This window comes from Eretmochelys imbricata, chromosome 2 (genome assembly GCF_965152235.1).
Source record: "Eretmochelys imbricata isolate rEreImb1 chromosome 2, rEreImb1.hap1, whole genome shotgun sequence".
NCBI classification, from domain to species: domain Eukaryota; kingdom Metazoa; phylum Chordata; order Testudines; family Cheloniidae; genus Eretmochelys; species Eretmochelys imbricata.
In genome coordinates, this window is record NC_135573.1 from 104,383,759 (window position 1) to 104,401,136 (window position 17,378).

Here is a 17,378-nt window from a genome sequence, read left to right on the forward strand (position 1 = left end):
GATGGCTTCCCATTTTCACCCTGATTTTCTCTGGAGTCCTCTGTGACCTTGTTGTAGAGCACTGGTTCCCAAACTGGGGGGCGCACCCCCCCCCCGGAGAAGCGTGAAGGAATTCCAAGGGGGGCGCGAGGCTGTGAAATTTTCATAAATTTTTTTTTAATCAGCATAATTTTTTTTATTTTTTATTGATTTATTTAATAGACCAACAGACAGTAAATTATATATATTCTGTGTACATAATAACTATTCATAAAATTGTCCAATTACAGCCCTATATTATTTAACTACAGTAAAGTATTAAGAATCTTCTCATTTTTGATTATGAATATAGTAGACAAGAAAAAAGGTATAACAAAGTATAATAATAATAAAAATACAACTATAAATAAAAGTATATAACTGCAATGTTTTAAAATTTCATACCACAAAATCCGAATACTTTTTAGCCTTTCAACATGTAGGAGTGCCATTTCGGTCGACAGCGAGGCCGAAGAATGATGTAGAAAGCGATGGAACTTTTTAAAACTTCCTAGCTCGCTCACGAGAGTGTTCAAGACTGTTCTATCGTGGGAATGGTTACCTCCACCACTCACCACGCAAGACCAGCTACTTGCCGGACTGGTGGTGGGGTATATATAGGGCAGCATGGGTCTGTACGTAATAGTAGTAGTAAATAAATGTTTGTGATAACTCAAATTAATTTGCATCCGTTATTATTCACAAATCAGGAAAATTATTTTTATAGATTTTTTTTTTATTAGTATATTTTGGCCACGATTAAGAAAAGGAAGATGATGAAGACTACATTAAGTATGGTTTCACTGTCATGGAAAAAAACAGGATTGATCATCCTCAATGCGTAGTATGCCATGCAGTTCTCAGCAATGATGCCTTGAGACCTACTCGTCTTGAGTGACACTTGACATAGAACCACAGCGCTTTTGAAAGACAAACCAAAAGAGTTTTTTTGCTGCTAGACTTCGAAATTTAAACCGCATGAAGCTGGACACTACTGGAGCTTTTCATCAAGTGTTGGCCAAAGTGGTAGAAGCATCTTATGAACTGTCATTGCTCATCGCTAAAGCCAAGAATGAGCACATAAGAGGAGAAACTCTTGTGAAGCCTTGCTTGTTGAAAGCAGCTGATATTGTGCTTGGTGCCGAAAGCAAGAAAAAGATATCAGAAATTTCGCTTTCCGACAATTCCGTGAAACGTCGCATCGATGACATGGCAAAAGATCTAAAACTTCAAGTTGTGGAGGCAGTAAAAGCTTCTCCTTTTTTCGCAAGTCAGTGCGACGATACCACTGACGTAGCACAATGCTGTCAGTTGCTTGTCTACGTTCGATTCATTAACGATGGAACTGTGAAAGAAGAGCTGCTTTTTTCAAAGGAATTGACAACCACATCAAAGGCTTCTGATGTTATGAAAATGGTTTCCAACTTTTTTTTTTTTTTTTTTTTTTTTTTTTGAAGAAAATGGACTTTCGTGGGAAAAGCTGGTTGGTGTATGCACAGACGGTGCTCCAGCGATGCTTAGCTCTCGCTCTGGATTTGTGACATTGGTGAAAGAAAAAAATCCAGCCGTAACCACAACTCACTGCGTCATACACAGACAAGTGTTGGCTGCTAAAACCCTTCCAGATGACGTGACTCGTTGAATTTGGCCATCAAAGTTGTCAATTTTGTGAAGAACAGTGCTTTAAATAAGAGACTTTTTGCAGCTCTTTGCGCGAATTTGGGAGCGGATCATAAAATTCTTTTGTTTCACACGGAGGTACCATGGCTTTCCAAAGGGAACATGCTTTTGAGATTATTCGAACTGAAAGATGAAGTGGAAACTTTCCTCAAGCAACAGAAAAACGAAGAGTTATATCATACGTTTACAAACGAAACGTTTCAACTTTCAACTGGCATACCTTGTGGACATTTTTGAACAATCTCAATTTGAAGCTGAAAGGAAACAATGCTGCAAACATTATAGTGCACCACGATGCCATCAAAGCATTTACGGAAAAAATCAAGCTTTGGAAACGTCAAACGCAAGCTCAGACGCCTAACTTTTCATCTTTTCCAACATTTTCATCACTCACTGAAAATGAAGGTTTCCAAGAACTTTGTAAAGAGGAGGCAAAGATCAAAATTGTGTTTCATCTGGACTGCCTTGCTGACGAATTCATCCACTATTTTCCAGAAAACTTTTCTGGCAACCTCGTTCCTAAATTAGCACGTAATCCGTTCAATGTTGATGTCAATTCATTGCCAGAAGTATTGTAAGAACAAGCACTCAAAATGAAATGCGATTTAAGTGCGAAAGATATTTTCGAAAACTTAAGCCTGGGATAAAATATTTCCCAATTTACCCAAAAGTTGGAGAAGAAGCGCTACCTATTATTCTTCTGTTTTCGTCGACGTACCTCTGTGAAAAAAGCTTTTCAAGTTTAGCCATAATAAAAATGAAACAAAGGAATTGACTGGATATCAAAAACTATTTGCATTGTGCACTTTCATCTTTCAAACCTAGGATTTCCCAACTCATAAAGAAAATGCAGCAGCATCCTTCACATGAAATTTGTTTTGTTTATGCTATTTCTTATTTTAAATTACATTTTTATTAAATTTTTGTGCGAAGAAAAACTATTTGTGCTTATTTTTAATTTTAAATAAAAAAAATGATACCAAGTTTTTGTGTTGATTTTTAATTTTAAATTACGAATTGAATTTGTAAAAAGGGGGGTTGGATAATGGTAAAGGAGAGGTGGGCGGCATGCGGGTTTCTAGAAAATTAAAAAGGGGGCATGATGCCTAAAAGTTTGGGAACCAATGTTGTAAAGCACTGAGAATGCAATGGGAGGGAGGGGCCAGTGTTAGTGGCAGGAGCATGCAGACATCGAGAAGAGCAGTGTAATGACCCAAAGCATGGAAGTAGGTGGGCCCAAGGCCAATAGAGTGGGAGCCAGGAGGGCCATTTGGCCTGGGCCTCAAGCTCAGAGGGGGCCTCAAATTTAGACACTTGTTAATTTTTTGGCATTTGATAAGTTTCGCAACTTGTTGTTATGCGCATCGCCATCAGGACCAAAATGTGACACTGTGACTGACACACACACACACTCACTCAGCTTAGAGCTGCAAATAAGAGGTGTGATTTGGTCAAAGATATAATTTTATTGTTAACTGATAGATTTTGTCATATTAAAGAGTTTTAAATGTTCATAAATATTAATAAAAAGATATCGGTTCTGATGGCACAAGATTAGACCATGTGTCGTCATTTTTTATTATGGATAGGGGCCTCAAAAGCTGGAAGTGGCCTGGGCCTCTCTGGACTTCTGAGAGGGCCTGGGTGGGCCAGAGTTTAGGTATTAAATTAGGCTGCGGCGGGAAGTTGCAAACTGAGCAGAGCAAATGGCAGACAAACCACAGATTTTGTTGAAATAGGGAGGAAATATTTGCTCCTTGAAATAAGATTCAGACAGTTTTCTACCAACATCTCTTTAGTTTAGGGCATGCTCTGTGCTCATTTTGCATGCCCGGAAAATACAGTAGGGTATTCTCCTTCTGTCAGATCAATCAGTTTGAATGTGCTGAATATTATTCCTGCTGAAGTGACACTCTTAGTGGGGAGGGGAGGAACCCAAGCCTACCATATTCAAAGGGTCACTCCCCCTCCACCCTTCCCATTGCTATTAGAACCAAAAATGGTGGCTGGAAGTCACAAATTCAAACTTTGTCATAGCACTGAAATTTAGTCTAGAAAATAAATATCTTAACACAAAGTTACAAATCCTTTCATGTTAATGGGTTTTTTTCCAAGTCTCCCACAGCTCACCATTTGCTACTATATTTTTTGTAGCCACAGTAAGTTCTATTAAAAGTTTCTCAATGACTGTTGCACAAACCACTGTTTAACAGAGGGAGATAAACAGTGTACCAAGCCTTTATACTGGAGGATCTCCAAGCATTTCACCAACATTTAATTAAGGTATTATTTCCAGTTTGCAGATGGAGAAAATAGATAAGGTACAGGGAGACACTAAGTGACCTGACTAAAGTCACAGATGGGGTCAATTTAATAGCTGCAATTAGAACCCAGGAATTTCTGTTTCCCAGACTTGCGTTCAAGACACTATACCATACCTTCCTCACCAACAACGTGATGGGGCATTAGGAAACATTGTGAGGGCCATAAACAAGATACTGCAAGTAAGGGAAATATATATAAAAAAACCAAAACAGACTCTCTTTACTACTGCCAGATGTATGGAGGCATGAGATGGAAGAAAGAAGTTCTTTTTATAAAAGTACATTTATGATTTGGTTGACATTATGGAGACAGAGTGGGATAATATACATGACTAGACTGTCAACAGAAGTATTTTGAATGAGCAAGGAAAGCAATCAACAGATGAAATAGGAGAAGATCAAAATGCTTAACAGCTATTTTACAACCAGTGTTCACTGAAAAGGACAACTGTAGCCCAGATAATTGGTGCCATAATACCTAACAAGGAAAGGAAAAGGTCACTAGGCAAAACGATGAAGGTACACGTTAAAGAATGCCAGGTTACCATTCACATAGCTGAAATATCAGAAGCACTGACAATTATTTTTGAAGAATCATGAAGTCCCAGAAGAATGAAAAATGTTAAATGTTAAGTAAAAAGAAAAGGAGTACTTGTGGCACCTTAGAGACTAATGTTAAGTATTTGAAGAAGGGTAAAACACACTCAAGGAATACAGATGCCTACATTTAATGTTACCAGAATAGTTAAAGCAAGCAATTTGTAGGTACTTTGCGGAAAACAAGGTATTAGCCAACATGGGTTAACTTAGGGGATAAAGGAAAAAGACAGTTGACATAGTGCATCTTGAATTTAATAATGGATTTAAGGAATTCTACATAAGACACTTGTTGTAACAGTAGCAGAAGTAAGTAATACTCTGCGCTTATACAGCAACTTCCGTTTATGCTCATTGTTGAAACCCTGATGTCTCAATATGACACCGTTTTTTTCTGTAGGCCAGCTCCTACCTGTTCCATTGAAAACTGCAGTTCTTTTTCATACCACTAGTCCAGGAACCGTGTTTGTAAATGTTCTTTGGTCCTGAAAGTGTTTGTACTGACTTCAGAGCATTTCTTGTCCTGCCAGGTCAGATTTCAACCCATAAATCCACATTGTTCTGATTACTATCTTAATTTTTCCACTTCAGCTTTAACTTGTTAGCAGCTGCTGTTTCAAGAATGACTAGTTAGAGATTAAATTATACCATGGAAACTGGGATTCCCATTATATAAAACTAGATGGAAATGGAGAAACTGCCTTTTCTGCATTATAACTGGCAAAGTGTTCAATAAACATTTCTGTTCTGTGTTTGGTAAAAAGATTATGTTTCATATCATATGATGATTGAACACTTTCTATTCCACTCATAACTCAGGTGGATGTTAAACAGCAGTTACTAATGTTAAATATTTTTTAAATCAGCAGTCCAGATAACCTGTATCCAAGAACTTTAGAAGAGTTGGAAAGGTGCTCACTGGACTCTTAATGCTGATTTTCAATAACTCTTGGAACACTAAGGAAGCTCCAGAAGACTGAAAGAAAGCTAATATTGTGCCAATATTTAAAGAGGGTAACGGAATGATCTGGTGTCACTGGTGGGACTGCTTCATAGTGCCTCCTGAGGTGCCAAGTATGGCTCTGCAGGAGCTTGTCGCCTTAACCCATACGTTTTGGCAGCCTGCTTGGAGCAGGGTGTCCTGTGCCATAAGCTCGGTTTCAGTCTCTACACAGTAAAATAAAAATAAACTCAGAATTTGGCCATCCGCCTTCAATATACAAACTGAAAGGCAAGCACTTAGTTGCAGCACGTGAAGGCAAGGCCATGACCTGGCCCTGGGGTTCTGAGCCAGCGATGAGGAGTTCCTCCTCTGTCCAGTCGCACTCAACACTCCCCTGATAAGAAGCAGACAAGCCGTCTTAACTGGCCTGCTGGCTCCCAATTGGTCTCTGCTGGCCCCAATTTCCCAGGGCAGTGCTGGGGGTGGGGTCTGCGCAGCAGGGAATGGGGTTGGAGCTGAGTAGGTGGTGCCCCCTCCTCACAGTCAGTCCTGGCCCTGATGCTAGGAGGCTGTATGGCCTCTGGGCCTAGAAAATCTCGTTAGTAACCTAGCCTGAGCAGAGAGATGTCTGGATACCAATGCCTCCAGCAAGGAGGACCTGGTAGACCAAATCACACTTGAGTAATTATAGGTCTGTTAGCCTGACATTGATACGGGGCAAAATAATGTAACCACTGATATGGGATGAGATTAATAGAATGAAAGGGCGGAAAGATAATTAATGCCAAAACATGGGTTTATGGAAAATAGATCCTGTCAAACTAACTTGGTATCCTTTCTTGATGAGATTACAAGTTTGGCTGATAAAGGTAACAGCATTGATGTAATACACTTAGACTTCTGTAAGACATTTGACTCATGACATTTTGATTAAAAAAACAGAATGATACAAAATTAACATGTCACACATTAAATGGATTAAAAACTGGCTAACTGAAAGGTCTCAAAATGCAATTGTAAGCGAGGAATCACCACAATAAAGCACGTTTGTTTCTAATGAGGTCCTGCAGGAATCTATTCTTGGCTCTATACTTTTTAACATTTTTATCAAAAATCAGAAAATCATCACTAATAAAGTCTGTAAATGACATAAAGATTAGGAGAGTGATAAATAAGGAAGAGAACAGGTCACTGACACAGAGCGATCTGGATTGCTTGGTAAGCTGGGCACAAGCAAACAATATGCATTTTAATATGGCCAACCATCAAGTTATACAACTGGGAACAAAGAATGCAGGCCATACTTACATGATGGGGGACTCTGTCCTAGGAAGCAGTGACTCTTGAAGAAGACTTAGGAATCATAGTGGATAATCAGCTGAACACGAGCTCCTATTACAGCACTGTTTCCAAAAAGGTTAGGGCAATCTTTGGATGTATAAGCAGGAGAATCTCGAATAGGAGGTTAAATTACCCCTATATCTGGCACTGATGCGACCACCACTGGAATAGTGTGTCCAGTCCTGGTGTACACAATTCAAGAAGGATGTTGATAAATTGGAGAGGGTCCAGAGAAGAGCCATAAGAATGATTAAAGGATTGGAAAAACATGCTTTATAGAAACAGACTCAAGGAGCTCAATCTATTTAGCTTAACAAAGAAGTGAAGGGGTGACTTGATCACAATTTATAAATACATACATGGGAACAAAAATTTGATAATGAGCTCTTCAATCTAGCAGACAAAGGTATAACAAGATCCAGTGGCTGGAAGGTGAAGCTAGACAAATTCAGAGTGGAAATAAGGTGGAAATTTTTAACGCTAATGGTAACCCAACCACTGAAACAATTTACCAACTGTTGTGGTGGATTCTCCATCACTGGCAATATTAAAATCAAGATTGGATATTTTGCAAAGAGATGTGTTCGAATTCAAACAGGAATTAATTCAGGGAAGTCCTATGGCCGGTGTTATACCAGAAATCAGACTAGATCATCACAGTGGTCCCTTCTGGCCTTATCTATGAAAAACAACGGTTCGATTGCTAGTAGTTCATGATAGCAGCTGCTTAAATCAGGACGGTAATCTCAAGGCCATTATTTTAAAATGAAGTATGTTGCAAATTGATGGAGCTACAGTAACACAATATTTGTATCCTTGGTAAAGTGGAAATCCTGATCTTTTTCCAGTGCCCTACAGCATTCATTTTACAGCGTGGCTGATTTGCAAGGGAGAGAACCTTAATGCTCTTGCTGGTCTCTTGGAATAGCAATGTGTTTTGAGCATTGAGATAGGAAGATGCTGACTTTAGAGCAGTGTAACTAGCAATCTCCGGTTTTTAGCCATGCCAAACATTTAAAAAGAAATAATCTTGCCATATTTAAAAGGAAAATTCCCATTTAGGCCTCAATCCTGCAGACAATGGGAAACTCTCATTTAATTCCTATTCTTATGATTAGTGACAATCAGAAACTGGGGTTAGAAAATGTAAGCCAATATTGCTCTTACTTACTTCCTAAAAACTTTAAAACTGCAGTCACATTATTGATTTAAGGTTGTTGTTTTTCTTTTTACATTTCAATTTTATTGCATTTCTGTGCTTCTGCTGAGCTGTCCAATGCAGATGCAGCCAGCATCACTTTCATTTGAACTAAATTCATTCATTGTTAATCCAGAACTAAGGTACTGTACATATGCACAGTTGTTTTGTTTCACAGAGAGAAAAATTTCTGAAGACGTAGCAAAGAGTAATATTCTGGTGTTATTTTCAATATTTTATTTTTAGTCTAAAATTCTCTTTAAAATAAAAAAAATAGTTGTGTCATTTTCAGATTGTTTCCCTGTCTGCTGAAGTCAAAAATTATCCAGAGACCAAAGTCTATTTCAACTCATTGAAAATTCCTAGCTTCAGGTTTTTCTAATTTGTTTAGATCAGCACAAAAAAAAAAAAAAAAATTCAAAGTAGACAAGCTCAGGCATCAGATTCCCTGTGTGTGCTGCCAAAAATGCATCTGGTCACCATGACTCATCCTGTTCTGTCAGTGTACCTCAGTCATAATTGCAACCCATTCTTCATCACCAATCTGGTACTTAGTGATTAAAATGGTCCTTTTACAACTGCTCTTTAAAGTACGTGCCTGAAGTGATATAAATACAGATGGAAAATCCCTCAACTCACAATAACCTTTCCAGGGGTCAAACTAACTATTTTACCAGAACCAAGAATCTCTGGACCAATGTAAAACAGTGGTTAAGCCACTGAAGTCAGAAATGTTTATGCCGATGTAAGGAAGATACAGACGCCCTCTGTCTGTAAATGGAAGATAGCTGGTGTAAACAGCTGCACTGTACCCGAAAAAAAACATAACAAAAAAGAAAAACCACCATCCAGCAAAACAAATCTTATCTCTCACTGAGAAATGTGGTTTATTTTATATTTTCAGAACAAGCTGGTAAGACAACTTTGGGGGAGAGGGAGCAAGCAAGATATCCAAGGACACATATGCCTCAGATTTTTTTTTTGTAAAGAAGAACAGCTATATGTACTGCACATATTATATTAGATCAGTGGTTCTCACACTTTTGTACTGGTGACCCCTTTCACATAGTAAGCCTCTGAGTGTGACCCTCCCCTTATAAATTAAAAGCACTTTTTTATATAGTTAACACTATTATAAACGCTGAAGGCAAAGAGAGGTTTGGGGTGGAGGCTGACAGCTTGTGACCCCCCCCATGTAAGAACTTTGTGACCCCCTGAGGGGTCCTGACCCCCAGTTTGAGAACCCCTGTATTAAATAGTTCTCAGACATAAGGCTGCTTATAAACTGGCTTATAGCTATGTTATACCTCACTATAATAATACTCTTACAGTCAGAAGTGTATTAAAATTTGCAATTCTTGGCTCCCAGGGCTTGAGAGACAATGAATACAGACTGTTTTTCTTCCGTGAATTATGATTCTTTTACAGGGGAATTCCAGTAACCCCAGCAGTATTGCTACAGAAGAGGAAAAAATCAGCATTTGCTTTGAGTTCTCATTTTTCCCCAGTTTCAGACCACACTAAGTTGTAACCTGACCTAATATAATACCTTAACTCTCCCACACAGCCTTTATGGAACAGATTTTCCAAGTTAGGCATGTATAGTTAGTTGTGTGAGCCTACCTTACGCATACAAAATGCCAAATTTATAAGTGTATGTGCCCGTACGTGTCTGATTCAGACATTTGCACCTGTGCAAGGCCTGTAGGTACCCAACTGGTTACGTGAGAGTGCACAAAGCTGAATTACATGCCCACAAATTAGCTTTGCACAATTATTTGCCATGCCTAATTGGAGATCCCCATCTACATCTGTTTACAAAGTCCATGCAATTCTTTATGGCTTCACATTAGCCGGGCAATTAAGCACAATGTGGCAGGAAGTCAATGCATTATAGAATTCCAGATCTTTGAAAACAACAGAAGCCCTGAGAGGCACCCTCCTCCCCACCTCTGATCTCACCTTTCTACAAGTCCCTGGTTCATCAGCATTTCAGGCTGGGCAGAGTCCCTGATCCTGCAAATCCTTCTGACACGTGGCAAGGTCGGACCCCTGCTCAGAGAAGAGCCATTCTGCTCTTAAATACGGCCTCTGACTCCATGCCATATACTCACATCAATGTCTTATCTTCATTGTTAAAATAAGGTGTAGTTTCTACCCTGGATTTACTAACGTGTATGAGCTATCCCCAGTGAAGATGAGAAAAACTCTCCAGAGTCAACCCCTAGAGTGGGTATAGGGCTGTTTCTCTCATGGTAAAACTATAGTGTCCAGTCTTCACCTCACGATAGCTCAGGTGCCTTAGTTACCCCAAAGTAACTAGTAGTGAAGACAAAGCCTGAAAAGTCCATACCCACCAGTCATGTTTCCCCTACCCTGTTGCAGGTTGGTTTGTAGAGAGACCATTGTTTCATTGGGGTTGACCAGTAGTTGAGAATCATTCCAAGTCGATGACCCCAGTCTGAAGGCTCTCAGCAATGGTCTTTCAACAAACCGTCAAACAGCTTTCCTTGGACAGGGCAGCTGTCTGGGATGCAGAACCATTCATTGCCCAGGGTCAAGACCAGACTTGTGAAGTCACAGTGCTGGTATTTCCACACACAGTACAACACAGAGTTCATAATCTGATGCAGATTATTGATCAGAGAGCCATTCTGTCACAAGGCCTATATGGATTTTCGGCTCTGAAATAAGTGCAAGAAACAGTGCCAGGAGTACTATACTACATCATCAAACCCAACAACAACAAAGCCAGAATCTCTGCTTGCTGGAAGAGAAACATTCTGCATGGAAACTTTTGTTCATCAAGTTTCTGAAGCGTTCAGAACTTTTTCGTATGTTATACTTGTGTATAAAGAACAATCTTTTGTCCTCTTCGATATCATACTTTTGCAGATAGTATGATTAACTCTGTATTTCAGGGCTCCAAAGTTTGGGGATTACTTTTTTTGCTTTCTTCAGTGTGATGTAAAAGAGTAAATGAATTATAGTAAAATCCTTAATCATGCATTTAATTCACCTCAGTAACAATTAGATTACTCTTTCATAATAGGAAAAAATAGGTGACTTAACAGGATCCCAAACTGAATAGAGATTAAATTAAGTAATCATTTCCTTGATAGATATTAACTTTGCCTTCTTCATGAGCTGTGGTACCTTTTTCAAGATTAGTCCAATAATTAATGGGATTATAAATGTACTGTCTAGATTTTCAATTCTGCAAAAATATCTAAATGTTGGAACAGAGCCCCATGTTCCTATTAAGTACTAATTTTAAAGACAAATTTGGTGAGTCATTTAAGAGCCACTGTGGAATTTTCTATTCTTCACATCAGCATTTGTCCTAAATATTTATTTAATAACGGAAAATTTTTATCCCTGAGCCATCATTCCAAGACACACTGCCCTGGCTTACTATAATGAAAGGCTATGATTCAGCATACATCTCCCCTGACTTAAAATTTCTCTGCCTCCTCCCATGCCCAAGTTTTCTCTTTGGTCTCTGCTCCCTCGAGCCTGCAGCACAGTAACTCTCTGGTAGGCACACGGCTGATATTACTACAAACAAAGAAAAAGGAGTGGACATAAAAAATAAAATGTATCTCAAAATAAAAGAGCCACTTGCATGGAGTCAGATGAGTTCTTACTACAAGTTGTTTCTGGCAAATGGTGGGGAGCAGAATATCTTTAGTATTGAGTCAAATAAATTGTACCAAATTTATACAGATGTATGCATGTTGATTATACATCAGCTTAGATTTATTTGCCAAACTCAGAATCCATGGAAATCCCTTATTAGAGTCTCAGAACTCTGAAATGTATTTCAACTTGAATCTACATAAATTTTCAGACACTGTATCATTCTCAGCCATTCAGAGCGCACGGTTATTGTACAGTCACTGACCCATAACTGTAAATTTTGACTGGTTGCTGGAGTGATCTGACAGGCACAGTGACCGTATTTTATTCCATATACATTCAAGTCCCTGCACTCTGACTCAGGAATATCACCAGCCATAATACACATATAATCAGATTGCACAGCTGGTTCTCAATAATTCTACAGTGCTTATACAAATTCCCCTGATCTGACTACTGCCCACAACAAACATGGCTACAACACCACCACCACCACCCACTCTGCCAACCCTCTTGATACCAGATGTTGCACGCATTTTTCGTTGAGCTGAAGGACAGTAGCCAACTGAAATGCACAGATAAGATTACTAAGAGCACATAGTATAGCAACTTGAGACTGCTCTCTATTCATTTTTCACTAACAACCATACATTCCTTTAACACCTTTCTTCATCTTTGGTCTCTGAGTTCACTTACTGGGATGCAGATAATGCCCTCAAGTGATCATTTAACTATTACTACCATAGCTGCTAGGAGCCAGAGACATGGACCAGGACCCAATAGTGTGAGGCACTGTACCAACACAGAACAAAAAGATGGTCCCTGCCCCAAAGAGCTTCCAATGTAGTGTTCATTTCTTGTATGCCTGTTGCAGAAGCAACACAGTATCAGAGAAGGGAACTCCTGACCCAGCAGACCCAGGAATTGGCTTCTGTATTAGGCCAAAGTAAAAATTCATCTATCACGTCACTTATTTTCCCTCCTCAGATATTGTTTTAATTTAGAAAATGAATAATTTGTTAAAGTAAAAATATGCATAATACATCAGATACTACTCCCTACCTGGCTCTAATTTAGAAAGACATTCACCTTTTGCCATATTTCAGCAATTAATGAATCTAATAAGATTTTTGTACTCTGACAGACAGTATATATGCTAATCCCACGTAAAAAGCGGTAAGCAGTCAAAATTCCAACAGGCACCCATTATAACCATACGAAGTCAGGCCCCAAGCCTCTAAACACGTAAGCATGGGTATAACTTTTCTCATGTGAGTAGTCCTACTGAAGTCAGATGGCATTGTTCACCTGGATATAGCTACATAAATGCTTAAGTGTTTGCAGGACTAGGGTTTTTGTCATATCCATAACAGTGTGTGGGGTGGGATGGGGAAGGTCATAGGAAACAAATTTGGAACAGTTCCCTCCACAAAAATAATTTCATAATTTGTGTATAATGTACAGATCATACTTATTTAATAGTAATAGTACAGTAGTGCCAAAAGACACCGAGTTCGGAATCCCATATTGGTAGGCAGCGTACATATACATTCTAAAATAATTACATAAATTGCAATATATTCTGAGAAACTGTTTATTGGAGGATGAATTTTCCTTGAAGACAGAAACAGCACAAAATTTTAGGAGACTACTTCCTACTTGTGCATTTCAAGAAATATCGTTAGATCTATTAAAAACAAATATTCTGTATGATCAGTTACTGATACCATCCATAAATGTCATGCAAAACATGTCAGCCACTGCTTTCAGGAAAAAAAGGAACAAATTGCATAAAAGCCACAGAACATGCTGACACATCAGCCCAACACCACCAAAAGCTTTTTATTTTAAAGGTAATGTGAAATAACTTTCATTACTATTTTCTTCAGTAAATGCAACCCTCTTTCCCCAGCTAGAAGCTGTACATGTTAAAATAAGATATCTGCAGTTCTATGCTGTGTATGCTTCACAGAGAAACAACTGTGCTTGAATAGAAAGCACTTCTTTGATTTTGCTAATTCCAGTCCCCATAGGGTAATTAAGAAAAACATACGGTTACCTGGTCGTAGCTATCATAATACAACACTATTACACATGGAAGGGAAAGGCCAAATGAGAGCATGATTGAGGTCTGGCACTTAAAAATCTCTTTTCTCTTGGATACCACAGATACAGAATTTCTTTTGGCAATGAGTATGCACGAAATGCATAAATATTTACATGAAAACTCCTGACTCCCCCAGTGCCAAGGGTACTACCAATCGTAAGATGCCTCGAGCATCGAAGCAAACAAATATCAAAAAACATTTCCTTGAAAATGTCCCAAACTAGAGAAGCACTTTCAGCAGGTACTTAAAATACCTCTAATCCAAGCCAAACAAGCAAAGGGAATATGGACAGCAGACCCAGGAAGTAGTTTCTGTATCTGGCCAAAGCAAAAGTTTTTTGATGATAATCTTTTGAGGAAAAAAATAATTGGAAGACAGCTGTATTGATAAAGGGTCAAGAATGATAATGCTGGGCAAATGGAAATTGCTGCTGTATTGGTTCAAAGGATTAGTGAAATAACACAATACAATGGTCACTTTTAAAAATTTTACAGTTACTTTTGCAACTAAGTAACATTATCTCGAGATGTACAGTGGGCATGGTGGTAATGTAATCTAGTCTAACATTCCGAATGGTGGATATGAGATCAAAGTTTTCTTTCACTCAGTTGTTCACAAACGGTCACCCAATAAGGAGTCTACATTTTTAAGTTTCTAGTTTGTAATTTTTAATAATATCATTTTATTTATTTTCACATGAGTAGAAGTCATATATAAGAATGAACAGCCAATATGAAAAAGAAAATCACAGAAGGTACCATTAAATAGTAAAAATAGTTAATTAACAAAAATGTGTGAACTAGACTGCCAGAAATTATTACACACAAATTCAAACTATTTTCCCTATCTTTGGTGGTTTTGATGTGTGTCAGTTTCCCCCCTATACACGCCCAATAAACAACACTTTCCAAATTCGGTTAAAATAAGACATTGACATTGGTGTCATGCCTCATATAGTGATTTGCAAGAGACTGTGAAGATATAACTTATAATTGGGAGATTAATTTTTTTAAATTAAAAATATCGTTGATTTATTTTTAAATGGAAGTCCCACTAATGGGCTCAATCAGTCCATTGGTAAATCTTTTAAGTTTCAAAAAAGGGTCTTATGTCACTTATTACTGAATCTTTACGTGACAAGTGGTGCCAGATCCTTGTTCCCTATAAATACTGCCCCAAAAGCCACAGAACAGGGAGTGATGAAACAAGCCAATGAGCCAGCAGTGATCAGACAGAATATGTCTTAGATCATCAGCAGTTACAGACAGATCCAAAGACCAATGCAGCCACTGGCAAGACTCCCACTGACGTCAGTGGGCTTTGGATTAGGTCGCTGGTACCACAGTGGTAGATGCTGTGTTTAAAAAAAAAATTTAAAAAAAAAGTAAAATGGGTCTTTTCCTGGAACTTTAAAGAGTTTGAAATGGTGACAGTTAGATGATGACAGAGCCTAGCAACTTTGTACAACAGCCAGGTAATGGAAGGAAGACAAAGGCTGGGAATGAGGCCAGAGGGAAATCATATTTTGTGAAAGGTGACTGACAAGGGGAGATGTCTATTGCTTTCAGGAAGATTAATTTGTCAGCATTTGGGGTGACATCAAGGACGGAAGTCAGACCTGTAGCCCGTCCTTCATCTAGATCCAATGTGATCAACGATAGCAGAATGTTTAAAAGGTTATTTTACAAACCGCCACCACCAGTGTGGATCAGATCCTCAGTGGATGTAAATCAATGTAGCTTGACTGACTTCCATGCCACTGTGGCACCTTACATCAGCCAAGGATCTAGCCCTATGACTGCTCTATCACACAGTAAAAACTCAAGGACATTAGAAAATTCTTCCAGAAATGTTCAGGGATTCTCCCCGTGCCCCACCTCAAACACAAACACACACCAATTTAAACAAACAAATAGCTTACCTCATTCCGTCTGTCGATCTGTTCTGATAGTTACGGTAAAGCTGTGGAACGCCTAACATGGCCTCAGTGAACACAGCCAGGAAACCCAGTGTTTCCACAAAGAGAAATGAGTCAAGAGAGAGGTAAGTGATGTATCCTGTCACCCCCGTGAAAGTCAGAACACACTGCACGTAGTCTGTAAACTTGCTCCAGTGCCAAAAATAGTTCAAGTCAAAATCTGAAATAGAATATTAAAAAAAAAATAAGAATTTTCCCAACTCACTTCATTAATCTCTCTCAGAATCTTTAACACGTGGAACTAACAACTGGAAAGCATAAGAGTCATTATCATCCTTCATGTAAGGGATTAAATAAAGGTGGGAGGGGGGGAAAAAACCCCAAAGCCTAACGTTAAAAATGGAAAAGCTTGATCAGTGGATGTGCCTGCTCAGGAAACGAAGAGGAAACAAGGATTTCCCACCCTTCAACGTGCTTCCAAAATTGGCTTTTACTGAAATCCTTGCCCCTTGGGGAGTAAACAAGAAGTGTAGAGGACCCGTCTGGCGATTACTAGTTGTAGAACATCAACACAGATTCGTACAACACCACACAATACAAAGGCTCTGCCCCAAAACACTTACAATCTAAGAGCTTTCCAATTCAAGGTCATGGTCCTTAACTTTGAGGCACTCACACTCCTGGGACACCTAAAAAGTTGTCTGAAGCTCTGGGACAAAGACTGTGGTAGACAACTCTGCTCCTCAAGCACAATGGACCTATCTACAGCAAAGGTAAAAAGCTCATCTGTGCAGGAGACAGCTTTCTCGGGGGGCCAGCCCAAGCACAGGAACCCCACAGGAACCACCACAAACCCCACTAACCTTTCATTCCAAGTGTAAGATGCATTCCTTGGACCACCGAGCCTTTGCTAATAAAAACACAACTCAATGGAGATATATATAGATATAGAGATAAAGATATAGAGGTATATATATTTGAGTCAACGCCAAAATAAAACACTGCAACTACACTATAAACACAACCCTTGACCCTGGGGAGCACATTAGAGAAAGAATGAACAGCACAAGACAGATGTTATTCATATAACTTAAAGCACTACTGAAAGGCACTCGGATACCTCAGTGATAAGGTTGGTATAAAATAAAAGACGAATACAATCAACAACAATGGCTTGAGTGCAAAACAATAATAATGGAACCACCAAAATGAAAGCTCTAAACTAATGACTCACTTGTAGCTGCTATTATAGCTTCTTCTACTCTACTACTATAAAAAAAAAAAAAGGGGGGGAGGAGGGTTAAAATACACTTGCTTCATAAGAACTTGATCCCCTTACTCATCAAAAGAGTGGACCATATAATGGCTGAGCTACTTGAAGCAGCCAAAACGCTCCAGGAAGCAACCAACCAGTTGTGGCCTTTGTTCACTTTCTCCCGCAGTGAAAGAATTTGAACCAAAAAAGCCACTCTACTAACAAGGCCAATCAACACCTTGTCTGACCCTGCAACATACCCAGGTGATCTGGATGCTCTTTAAAAAACACTTCCTGTAAATTCAGGTTAAATCCATCGTCACATCAGCCTCTGCATCCAGCAAGTTAACTTCATCC

At 38.9% G+C, this 17,378-nt stretch overlaps 1 protein-coding gene across 3 annotated transcripts in view; it reads right to left on the reverse strand.

The window, feature by feature from the left end:
* The window catches only part of SLC66A2 (solute carrier family 66 member 2), a 110,550-nt gene that overhangs the window by 23,908 nt on the left and 69,264 nt on the right, over nucleotides 1-17,378 (reverse strand). For 2 of the 3 annotated variants that reach the window (XM_077810535.1, XM_077810534.1), the window contains one exon: nucleotides 15,770-15,986. The exons of the other annotated variant lie outside the window; for it this stretch is intronic. In XM_077810535.1, coding sequence (XP_077666661.1) covers nucleotides 15,770-15,986 — 217 coding nt within the window. The remainder of the gene's footprint in view (nucleotides 1-15,769; nucleotides 15,987-17,378) is intronic. 3 annotated transcript variants of the gene reach the window in all.